Here is a 12,263-nt window from a genome sequence, read left to right as displayed (position 1 = left end):
AAAAGTCTTATAATGTGTTTTTAAAAACGTAAAAATCTAATTCAACAAAATCTCTTCTACGACCTTTAAAATATTGAATTACAATACTCAACATTGCTGAGTGTACAACCATAAATAAAGCCATTTCCCTCCCACAATTAATAAAAGACAATAAAGACTACATGAAAAGTTAAAGTATTTTCATATGGCTACTGGTATTAACCTTTTGTAAGACTATGCGCATTTCATATTTTCCTTCCAATTCCTTAGTCTATGCCCCAAACATCCTTTAATTTTACCTGTGATGGAAGCTATTCTTGCTTCTATTTCAGACATGTCAGCACTCATCCTTTTGGCTTCTCCTGAAACAAGGGCTGATGGTGGTCGTGCGCGAACATCTGACAAGCTCTCCACACTGCTCCCACGAGATGGGGGCAAACTCAAACGGCCAGGATCACCCTGTTTCAACAGTCACATTTTTAAAAAGAAAATTCTGCACAAGCCCCTCCCTGATATGCACCAGTATGTACGTTAAAATATATTTTTATAATGTGCATTTTAAAAGTGACAAGATTTAAAATTTATAACTTAATAAATGGTAATAATTGAGCTATTATTGGCATATAAAAGTGAAATATCTGCAACTTTGAAAATAATCTAACTATACACAGACAAAAAAATCACTAGAATTAGGCCAATATTATCAGAATAGAATCTTTGTATTTTTGCATTCTACTTGAAATAAAACACAGTATTTTCAAAATTCACATAAATGTTTAATCCTTTTATATCATACTAATATTTTAGATTTAAATTAAGGCAGCAATTTTCAAACATATATTTTTTTAATCTAATAAATACCTTTAAATAGAATGAACTATTTTTTACATTTCATTGGAGATCTTAATAGAGCCTTCCAGTTTACATTTTTGGAATTATTCAATATATTTCCATCCCTTTTCATGTTCTAAAAGTAGCTGGGTCCAATTTTGTATGATTTTTGAAGGAGGACACTAATGTTTCAGAGCAGATACAACACTTTTGTCTACCTATGTCCACTTCATTATTATGGTGCAAAATTGCACACTTTAGCTTACCGGCTGCTTGGTTGTGTTTTTGATTTGTTGTGCCAATTTTGACTCTAAACGCTTAATAGTGTCATTGGTAGAAGCTCCTTGGAAGTCACTTGGTTCCATGTTAGCATCACTCTTGTTACTTGTGTTTGTAGAAGTGATGTCCATGAATGAACCTAGAAACCAGTAACAAAGAAAAACATTCGGGAATGTCCACTGAAAATACTGAAGTGCACCTCTTCACTACAGCATTCTCAGAAGTCTAACTTGGCTTTAAAACAACACTTTTCAAAACTTTTAATGAAAGGCAAGTTGCAAGACTGCAACAGATCCATTACTGTAAGAAGTAAGAGGAGTGAAAAAGAATACACAACTACCTACTACATTAACATTCAGAAGTCAGCCTTTAGCTTCCTTTGAAATTGTTAGGGTAATGTCATAATTAAAAACACGACCAGCAATCTCATTCACAATTAATGAAAAAGATGATAATTAACCACAGAAGAGCATAAATACCTGATAAATAACAGCCAATATATATTTACAGTTTAAAATGATAAATTATGTCTTAAAATCACGTGATGAAAGGTGGAGAACAACTAGTAAAGTCAGTGCAACGCTAGAGCTGCAAAGATTTTGTTAATATACAGGTCACTAAACTGTAAGGTAGCCAATGAAAATACCAGCAATTTCTTTGGAGATAAAAAATAAACCAACCAAGCAGAGGAAGTTGAAGACACCTAAGATTAAAAACTACTTAAGTGGAAAACCTGTACTCTAAAAAATGAGGAGACCAAATGATCTTCATTTTCTATTATTAAAAGGATTTATCTGAGAGCAAGACTACCTGAAAGTCTAGTCCACATTTTGTTCCATCCACCTTTCTGGTTATTTTCTTGCACGTAATTTAAATTACTGTATTTAATGCCTCTTAACATAAAACAAATGCAAGTTTAAATTGTGGATATTATAAATGAAAGAGATGCAGCTTTCAAAAGTAGTGAAAAATTTTAAATTGACAACTCCTACACATTACATATTAGTGAAAAGATGTTAATTGTTAGCAACATTCGTTGAAAAAAAAAAAGGAGACCTTAAACCTGGACATTTGGACACAGCTTTTACTATAAACTTGTTCTCCATTACACATACACTTCATCAAAACCACTTGACTGAGAACACTGAATATGATGTGGTAAGAAGTATTAACAAAACAAATAGATCCCTGTCAATGCTTATGTCGCTATTCTTTTTCTCTAACTTACACAAATGTACCTGTACTAGTGGCAGAGTTGCTTTGGCCTTCATCTGAATACTGGCAAGGATACTGCAGAGGTTCATCAGCTCCGGGAAAGTACTGTGAAAAAGGAGCAATGATTTGATAAAAAAACCTAATTAACAATTGTTTTAAAATTATTTTAATAGTATCTCATAATTTAGAAATACAATTTATATATTTATAATAATTTATTTTGAATACATGTAAATGCAAACATTTTTAGTCATACATTAAAATACACCTATGAGTATTTTTTAAATTTTCTCAAATCTGTTATGAGTTGGTATACTTCCCCCATAAGGAGATGAATTACTTCCCTTCTCTATTGTAATTGATAATTTTTATCAAAAAGAAAGAGGAGAAAGAAAACATGCAAGCCCATCTTCAGAGTGAGAAGAAAGGCATATCTTTTTTAATTCAATGTCCTAGCTTAAGAGATTAAGAACTAATTTAGATACTAAAATAAATTTTTATACCCGCATCAAGTGTGTCATTATTTTAACAATTTCCTCCATGGATGGTCGTTGAGAGGGATCCTTGGACCAACAACGGGTCATTAAACTCTCAATTGGTTTAGGTAAGTTTTTGATCAGTGGTGGCCGAGTACCTGTAATTGAAATTAGAAAAAATCCTTAATTTTTTAGGAAAAAAACCTTAATTTTTTAAACAGACTATAATAAACAACTGACAGTGATTGATTTCTCTCCAGTATTTTGCTAAATAAATACAGGGAAAGGCAGAGTTAATTGTAGGCTGAAAGAACTGGCTTGTACTTAATTTTCTCTCTTACAAACAAAAATTGATTAAAAAAAAGTTCCTTTGCACTACATAGAGGCTGCAATTACATACAAACAAGTAGAAAAAAAATTAAACTTCTCCTTCAGTAGAGGCCTGAATAAATACAGCACATTACAATGGCTAATGTTACTTGTCTCTGAAGAATAAAGCTCTAGAACAAACTAGGAAGCAAGTAGTAACAGTCTTTGGTTCCTAATGCTGTATTCACAAGAAAAAAATAATGAAAAAACTAAAATACCTTAAGTATTTTTGAGAGCTGATTTTGCCCTTAAAAACTTCCTTAAAAATTACAGGCACTGGAAGTACCAATTTTGTGTGACTTTCTCATGCCTATACACATTTGTAATAACATATTTTACTTCAACTATTGTATAACTATTCAGCTGTTTTTTGGTTCAAGGTTCTCCTCTTTTTACGATTTCTACAAGGAATACAATTAATGGACAACCACTTGTGTCTGATATATGAGGAACAGTGATGGTTTGCAAAGCAATCAGCAAGTATTTAAAAATATATTAAACAGATCAAGTAATACATGAAGTTAAGAGTGCCACAATAGTTTTAAGTGAGATGAAGTGTACTAACATTTCCTCTTAAGAAGGAAAAAGAAAATGGAAGAAGATAAAAAGGATAAGTTTTTAAAGCAAAAGTAGCTACAGATAGGGAATTTTTCTTTCCCTAAAGGATACGCCCGCACCTTATTGAGGCTTCCTGATTTATGACTATCAGATTTACACTTAGTTTCCCAGTTAATGCTTTTATGCAAGGCACTCTTTATTCCTAACTTTGATGAACTGTGTATTTGAAAACCAGCCTTCATTGCTTGTTTGTTACTTTTTTTTTTCCAAACAAGTTTGTGCTTGCTTTGATGTTGTCTCTCACAAATGGCAGAAACTCTTTGCAGTCACTGAAATACTTCACTATCATTACTTAATTGTTTGTAAAACTCTGTTTTGCCATGCTACTTAAAAACACAGCAGTAAAAAAGTTACACCACTAGCATGAAGATACTACAATCTACTATCCTGACCAACATTATACCACTGCCTTAAAGAAAAAGTTCATTTGAATACAACCACTCTGTCCTGTTTATAGTCTGTGCTCACAAAAATCTGTTCTATATAACACCTAGCGCAGCAGAGTGCTGCCCCATGAGTGCAGGCGCCTAGGTAAGAAGGTAAAACCATTCCAACAGCAGAACACCACAGATGAAAAACAAAGTGACATTTTTAATGCCTAATGGTCACACAGGAGTTTGACAGTTTCTAGTGTTTCTAAACAAAGGTCAAGTTACTTCAAGTTACACATTTATTGTAGATGTTTAACTACAAAGAGTAAAAAAAATAAAAGAGACAAGTTGGCTAATAAAAATCACCATTCATCCAGAGAGAGGGGTTGTGGGTTTTTCTAGAGCACCTCTCAGATCACTCTTAAAATGGAGTGTCATAACAAAGAAGACATGGCTCTTTACCCTGCTTTATTCATACACCAGTTACACGTAGCAGCCAAATAACACAAAACCCACACTGACACAGAAGTGGCAGTGTTTAACTACGTAGTCTTTGTGACAAAAGCGTATATTTAATGAAGCAGAAAATGGAAACAACTAGTAATTTAAAGCTGCATGGTTAAGAGTGTTTAACAAATTTATAGGTCAAATACACAACTTCAAATGCAATAAAGTATTTTCAACTCACCATTGTGAACTGCCCACATTATTCGGAAAGCTGGACCACCAATCTCATCAAAAGGTTTCCTACGGGTGATTACCTCCCAGAGAATAATACCCCAACTGAAAACGTCACATTTTTCACTGTAATTGCTACCTGGAAGAAAGCCATCAATATAATTTGTCTCTTTTCTATGTAACACATTAAAAAGAAGTACAGTTTGAGCTGATCATAGAATCATTAAGGTTGGAGAAGACATCCAAGATCATTGAGTCCAAACTTTCACTGAGCACCATAGCACTAAGTGCCATAACGAGTCGTTTCTTGAACACTTCCAGGGTTGGTGACTCCACCACTTCCCTGGGCAGCCTGTTCCAATAAATAAATGAATAAATAGTTTTATATGCTTCTTTTCACTTCACATTTATTTTGTTGAGAACAAAACTAGTTTTCTAAAACTGGTTGATTCATGCTAACTTAAGTCTGCAATCATTTGACAGTTTGATTGTGAAGAATGCCTCTCTCTGGGAATTAATCCTTTTCACTTGGAGTCATCTTGAAATGACAAAATGCATCAGTTTTCTTATATAATGTAAAACACAATTTATGAAGTTTAAAGATCTCTTGCATTCATGGTTTAACTGACTATGTTTGCTTCCCCTAAATATTCTTCAATTCACTTTTTCCAACCTTAGTCACAATATGCCATATCCATTGCTCTTTATTAATTACAGGTCTTTAGCAGACCTAATCAGCAGAGTCCTCAATTCCTCACCATCTTATTTCCTCCCTGTTTATTACTCTTATTCTTTTTGTAATGTCATTACTTAATTAAAATTCTTTGACCATAACTTGAATATTTCTAAGACTCCTAAGGTGCAGAAGACAGGTAGGTGATATAGAATAATAAAAAAAAGGTGTTCAGAGGCTGCAAAGAAAGAATGTATGCTCTGTAACCAAAACTCATGCAAATACTAATAAGAAATGTGAATGGCTAATGACATGAGAATAAATGTGTGAATATAAATGATAGATTTGCTCCCCTGTGTTCAACCAAGGCATACAATTAAAATTGGCATACAGTGGTCAAGAGGTTTTTTTGGTTAACACATAATCAGAAAGCATCATTCAGACAAATAATTTCATAAATAGTGGGATTAAAGAAGTCTAGTTTCATGAATACTCACCACATAGCAACCAGCTGCAATAGGCTCCACCCTACCTGTGAGCCATCTTTCTCTGCCCCCATCCCTCTGACCAACTGTGCAAGGCAAACAGCCTGTTCTCTAGCCAGTTCTTGCAGGCCAGACAGTTTGCAAGGCAAACACAAGAGACAGGCAGCAGCATGAACCACAAACCCTCTCTTAGTGAAGGCACTAATTTGGACTTCTCGCAGCTACTCACTTTACAAAACTCTCTAAGAACTTGGCATCTCCAAAACTCTTTACACCTGTATCAAAGTAGCTGAATGTGCTAATGAGTTCAAAAGGTACTGAAGGAAAATAATAAAATCAGCTTTATCAGTCAGCTTATTTTCAAGGGTGCTGGAGAAAAAAGGTCTATGTAAACAATGGCAGATCACTAAGGGAAGCAAAACAGTCTCATCTATGCAGTCACAGCACTTCTGCGACACTAAGCCTATGAAAGGAAAGGAGCGCTATGCTCCTGTTGGCGCAAGGAAATTCTGTTTTGCGGCCGAGAAGTCTTAGACTAATTCTGAAAACAGAGTCCAAAGAAAGTGAGAGAATATTCTGTATTATTTTATTATGTGATAGACCAAGACTGGATAGACACAATCATTCCTCAATCATTCTGAAGCAATTTTAAGATGGTTTCTTCTAATGAGAGTTCTGATATTAGAATTGCTCTCTCTAACTTTATCCTGATCTAAATCATGTTATTTTCATTTAGATTATTTGATCTGTAAAAGGCTTTAGGTGCCCTAACGTTTAAAAAGGGGAGAAAATCTTAATATTAGGGCAACTGCTTCAATAGGCAGTTGTCTTCTACAACAGATACTTCTCATATCTTTATTGTTCTTATCTAAAAACATCAGTACTAGAACAGCACCAAAATAATATTAGCATCTTTTACATTATTGAATTCTGATTCAGTAGCATAGGCAAACAAATTTTTAACAATTCTGACATTTGACGTGGTTATTTTAGTAGCTTAAAAACTGTTTCTGGAGTAATTTGATATGCTGTCTCATAGAAGCTCCTAGATTTCTTCCTTTCCTTGATAGTTGTCCATTTATAATAATTTGTCTCTTTATGAGTAAACACTTTCAGTTAAAAGTACATAAAAACAACTGCAGACTGAAGGCTTTTGCTGCTGTCCAAAAATACAACTGCAATACATGATTTCTTTGTTCTGCCTTGCTGAATTCATACACCAGAGGAACCAGGACATGCACTGCAAATCCTTACCATAATATACTTATTTGTATCCATTTTAGATTAAGATTTTTCAATTAAAAAAAAAAATCTATCTGTAACACTAATTGTCCAACTGATTATTTCTAAAAGAAAAAAATCTCCTATTTGTACAATTTAATTTAATAAATAACCAAATGTTAAGAAAAGAAGCACTCCTAGCTAGAGTTTAAAAAATAAAGTAGGTGTCTCAATATAAAGTGACATAATGGAAAATTTTCAGGCACCAGAGTGAAACACATAACCCTTTTTGGTTGGTACTTTAAGCAATATACGGAAGAAAATGGTACCTTCATAACAAAAGCTCCAAAGGTGATGTTTGTGAGGAAACACCTCCTAAAACTGTATGGGAACAGTCTCTGGAATAAGGACAGTAAAAGAAAAAGAGGCCACTTGGATCCAGAATCGGGGAAACCACTGCTGCACACAGGCACTTCCTAAAGCAGGAAGATGACTTTTTCCAGACCACTGCTAAATCACATTGATAATTTAAGGTACTGACTGGCTAAACGGTGTTTAATTTGCAATTTAATATAGACTGGATTATTCCTGTGATAATCGTGCAGCAATTATAGCTATCTAATTATCAAGTGTCATCAGTCTTTCCCAGTTACACTCCAAGAAATAGCTTATTTTCCTACTTAACTAAATTAACTGGTAATAACAAGTTCCTCAGTATGTAGGAAAGAGGAAGTACATCAGACCTCTAGATTACACAAAAAGCAGGCAAAGATGGAGTTACAAGAAAGTGGGGGATTGAAAATGAAGGCAATTATGTTTAATTTAGAGACACTAACAGGGAAATTCTAAAGTTAAAAGCCGATCAGAATAGCGAATGAAAGTAATGACAGTGTATTTAAATGTCAGAAAAGTTTGAAATAATTTAAGAATCTTGGAAACATTAAGATTGTGGGGCAAGAGCCCTCTGGCTGTATTTGATGTACTTACAAAATAAGAAACAGCAGCTGTCTAGAGGTACTCCTTACGTAAATCTTAGCCATGACACAAATAAATCTCTAATACTAATGTGAGAGAGTCGGTTCAGTGCTGTTCTTTAAACCTCTGCATAATTATTTGACAATATACAATTGTACAGATTTTTAAATAAATGTTAAGAGTTCTGCCAAGACTCTTTCAGTTGTTACCTCAAACTTTAATACACATTGAAATAAAGATTATATGATACTCTTATTTCCTACACCACATTAATTCACAGTTGCATCCCTAAAAAGAACACATTAATACTAACACTGTGAATTTTTATTACCTTCAAAAACTTCAGGTGCCATCCAAGCAGCACTTCCTTTATTGTTGGTCATGTGTGTTTGAATATCACAGGCTGTACCAAAGTCACAGATTTTTAGAACTGTCCCCCCAGCTACCAGGAGCAAACTGTCAAAGAAAAAAGATATTAAAATTGTGTGATGAAATAGTCTGGCAATAAACCACTGATTTTTTTTTTTTATCCCAACAACTATCATTCTAATACAGTTGAATGTCTTAGGCTTTGATTCTCAGTGCTTTAGTTTTATAATCTGGGAAATCAGTAAGGTCACTTGTTTCTAATGTGAACATATTAAATATTTTAAATACTCCAATATATATTGTAGTTTATTCCTATATGCTAGATTTTAATTAAGTATCTTTAGCCATAGTAAATCACTAAGCATATATTAGCAAAATTAGTCCTTCAGATTCCAGAGGCTGAAAAATCAGTGCTGTAACAATTTTAGCAAAAGAAGAATGGTCAAGATGCCCGCTAATACCTGTCAACATAGATATTTATTTAAATGAAAGCACTGGTGTTACATGTTAACAGCTCTCTAGATCAAAACTGGGGATACAAGAAAGAACTAAAGATTTAAAGTGTGGCTTCATATTAGGATTTTACCTGGTAATAACTGCAGGCTACCATAAAAAAGGGATGATTCCGCTCACACTCAAATATCTGTTTCTACCTAATCTGTGCAGCCAGATCTGAAGCTGTAAAGTGAGTCAGATAACAAACTGAATGGATAGAAAACTGCTAAATTTTGTTTCAGTGGAAAGTGATGGGAGCTTCTGGCAGGAGTAGCAGAACTGGCAGAAGGAGCAGATAAAAGAGGATGGCCATGTGGCAAAAGAGCTCTAATGTAATAGATTAAATATGACATTAGAATGAATCAACGAAACAATCCCGCCACAATGTTCTCTTGTTGAACAACAAATCCATTTCAAAACTGGAGGATTTTAAATGCCTCTGATTAGAAGCCTTATTTCTAACAAAATCCTCTTCTGTGATGCAGGGCAGGAGCAGGATATTTTTCCAGTTTGATAGAAAGTAACTGAATACAGTTCATTTTCTGTATCATACACCATCATTCTGTAACTGAAGTTTCAAATGCACAGCTTTCATTTGGAGTACAGTACACCCAAAAGTTAGTATCAATTAAAGGTTCTTTTCAAATGCAGTAAATATTTAAAAATTATCTTAAATTCCATTTGTAAGAAAATATAAAATATGAACCTACTTTGGTGGTTTCAGGTCTCTGTGAATTAGAGCCTTTGGTTTCATGCTGTGGAGATATGCCACTCCTTGGGAACACTGTAAACACCAACTCATGGCATGTGCAGCAGTATAATGAGGCAGAGGTTCAGCACCATGTAGCACTGCAAAACAAAGGCACAAACTAAAAAGAACTTTATTGCATATTACAACACATACAATGGAGTTAACAAAATACCAGTTAGAAAGCTCTATGGAATCTAAGTAATTATCAACACCTCGTTACTGCAACTGAAAATATCCTTCTGGAGACTTTTAAAATAAATGACAAAATATTTTCCGCTTTTTAGTATGCTTTCCATAATTTTTAATGTTACAATTCAATATGAAAGGTGTTGCTTGTTCTCAGCTATCTCTGGTAAAGTCTAGGTTAAACAAATGGTCAGGGAATTTACAAATTAAGCAAAAGTCTTTCCAGATGTTCCACTGGAAAACCTTAAATTACTTGCACGAAATATAAGAAACTGATACCAAGAGCAAACCAGTGGACTGAAAAGCGGTTTTAAAAAGCACACTCCTTTCTCCTAAAATTATTTGAAACATTTCAAAGAACCACGGAATGGCTGGAAGGCACCTCCACAGGTCCACCAAGCAGAGTCAAGCAGGCCACCTCCAGCTGGTTGCCCAGGACTTTGGCAAGGTGGCTTCTGAGTATGTCCAAGGATGGAGACAGATGTATGAAACAGCTTTATAGTTTAGATCACGTTTGCCCTAATACTAGTGCTTTAGGCCCAGCAAGACACTATGTTGAAGTGATACTCACCATTGTATAGAGAACCTCCTTCAGCATACTCCATAACAAGACACACCTTTGCAGGGGAGGGAACAAAAAACAGGGATGTGTTAAATGTAGGGGCAGAAAACAGCTTCTGTAAACTGAAAGGAAAGGTCTTTGAGAGCAACTGCAAAGCCTCTGTACCTAAACTAATGGAAAATATATCTATGAAGTAAAAGGTCAGTTTGAAGCGTACATGTATACGTGTAAGAAACAGAAATGAGTTTTATACTTAGTTCCCACTGTAAGTCACGAAAGAAGAGAATGACCTCCCCCCGTCTCAGTCTTAAAAAGCAAATTCTGTCTTCAAACTGCAATTCACTTGTTCTTACTTTTTTCCTTTAGCAATTTACCAAAAAAAAAAAATCAAACACCACATCAAAATAATTTTACTAGTACTAAGAAAAAAAAAGGGATGCAGCAATATTTTAAACAATTAGATAGCCCATACAAGAATTAGCTAGGATACATCAGTCCAATCATAGTACTTGCTTTCCTGCTTTGAGAATTTGTGGGACTGTTTGCAGCTGTGGCAAATCCTGAAAATTGCATATATGAGAATAGGAACTGATTTACAAGTTACAATCGTGTGTTGCTAATGTATTTGCTTTTTGTATTGCTAATTTGCAATTAGTAAGACTGTCATCATGGCTTGGCTTCGCTTTCCGAGCCCTTTCTAAGTACCAATGTTGTGAAACAAGGCTGCGTTCTTGCACCAACTCTATTCACAATCTTTTTCAGCATGATGCTCCAAAGGGCCACTGCAGACCTCGATGATCAAGACGGTATCTACAGTAAGACTGTAAATATGAATGTAACTACATATGTAATACACCAGATGCCATTCTGACAAACTGAAGTATAATCTGTGCTTAGAAATGGCTTTGGGGTTTCCTTGAAAGAATTTATTTTTCATAGCAGTGGAAAGAAAAAAACCTAAAACCTGAAAACATGAAGCAACCTACATATCTGTACATTTCCTTATTATGGCCAAAACATAAAAAATATATATAAAATATACATTTTTAGTATAAAATACATGTTTTGTGCATTGATGCTTGCATATGCTAAGCTAGTCACTTGCTGTTATACTGACAAAGCTATAACTTACTGGGTTTAGACAGGCTCCATATAACTTGACAATGTTGGGATGGTTCACTCGTGACAGCTGTCGAAGCTGCAATACAAATCACACAATTTCAAACCATGGGGAAAAAAGGCTAATGCTTTATATTTACAGCTACAATTAATACACCATAACAGCAAGTACAGTTTTATATGTCTGCATAACTCTAGATAGCGATTTTAGAAATTACAAGACTGATGCCCCTCCTTGCATTTTAATTTATGTAATTAGGTTTGAGTCTGACTGGAACTGTATTTTAAAAGAAATATTTAAGAAGTTAAATTTAAAGAAAATATTTTGACAGGTTGTAGTAAAATCACTCAAGTCACAAGCACTCTGCAACTAAGACCTCTGTAGGTTTGATGCTCTTCCTGGAGCCTGCAATTTTGGAATCCCAGTTGTCTGACTACATAAAAAAATCAGAATCATTTTGGCTTTATTCACAATATAGAAGATTACTGTTCTAAAAATCCCCAAGCCCACAACCCTAGAAATTAAGCCAAACAGTTTAATAATATTAAAGCGACATAGTTCCAAGAACCTAGTACTGCTTGTACTGACAATTACATTATTTTGCACTAAG

The 12,263-nt window shown here is 34.4% G+C and overlaps 1 protein-coding gene across 4 annotated transcripts in view; it reads right to left on the bottom strand.

The window, feature by feature from the left end:
• MAP3K7 (mitogen-activated protein kinase kinase kinase 7) overlaps positions 1–12,263 on the bottom strand; it is a 47,722-nt gene that overhangs the window by 22,778 nt on the left and 12,681 nt on the right. For all 4 annotated transcript variants that reach the window (XM_027695073.1, XM_027695083.1, XM_027695093.1 and 1 more), the window contains exons 3-11: positions 11,666–11,731; positions 10,543–10,588; positions 9,745–9,883; positions 8,502–8,626; positions 4,827–4,955; positions 2,808–2,938; positions 2,328–2,409; positions 1,077–1,228; positions 279–438 (exon numbers count right to left, since the gene is read on the bottom strand). In XM_027695073.1, the coding sequence (XP_027550874.1) occupies positions 279–438; positions 1,077–1,228; positions 2,328–2,409; positions 2,808–2,938; positions 4,827–4,955; positions 8,502–8,626; positions 9,745–9,883; positions 10,543–10,588; positions 11,666–11,731 (1,030 nt within the window). The remainder of the gene's footprint in view (positions 1–278; positions 439–1,076; positions 1,229–2,327; positions 2,410–2,807; positions 2,939–4,826; positions 4,956–8,501; positions 8,627–9,744; positions 9,884–10,542; positions 10,589–11,665; positions 11,732–12,263) is intronic.

The sequence above is a fragment of the Neopelma chrysocephalum genome, unplaced genomic scaffold, assembly GCF_003984885.1.
Source record: "Neopelma chrysocephalum unplaced genomic scaffold, ASM398488v2 Primary Assembly neopelma1_23b, whole genome shotgun sequence".
In the NCBI taxonomy this organism is placed as follows: domain Eukaryota; kingdom Metazoa; phylum Chordata; class Aves; order Passeriformes; family Pipridae; genus Neopelma; species Neopelma chrysocephalum.
Note: the sequence above shows the minus strand (reverse complement) of the source record. Positions and strands in the feature narration are given on the sequence as shown.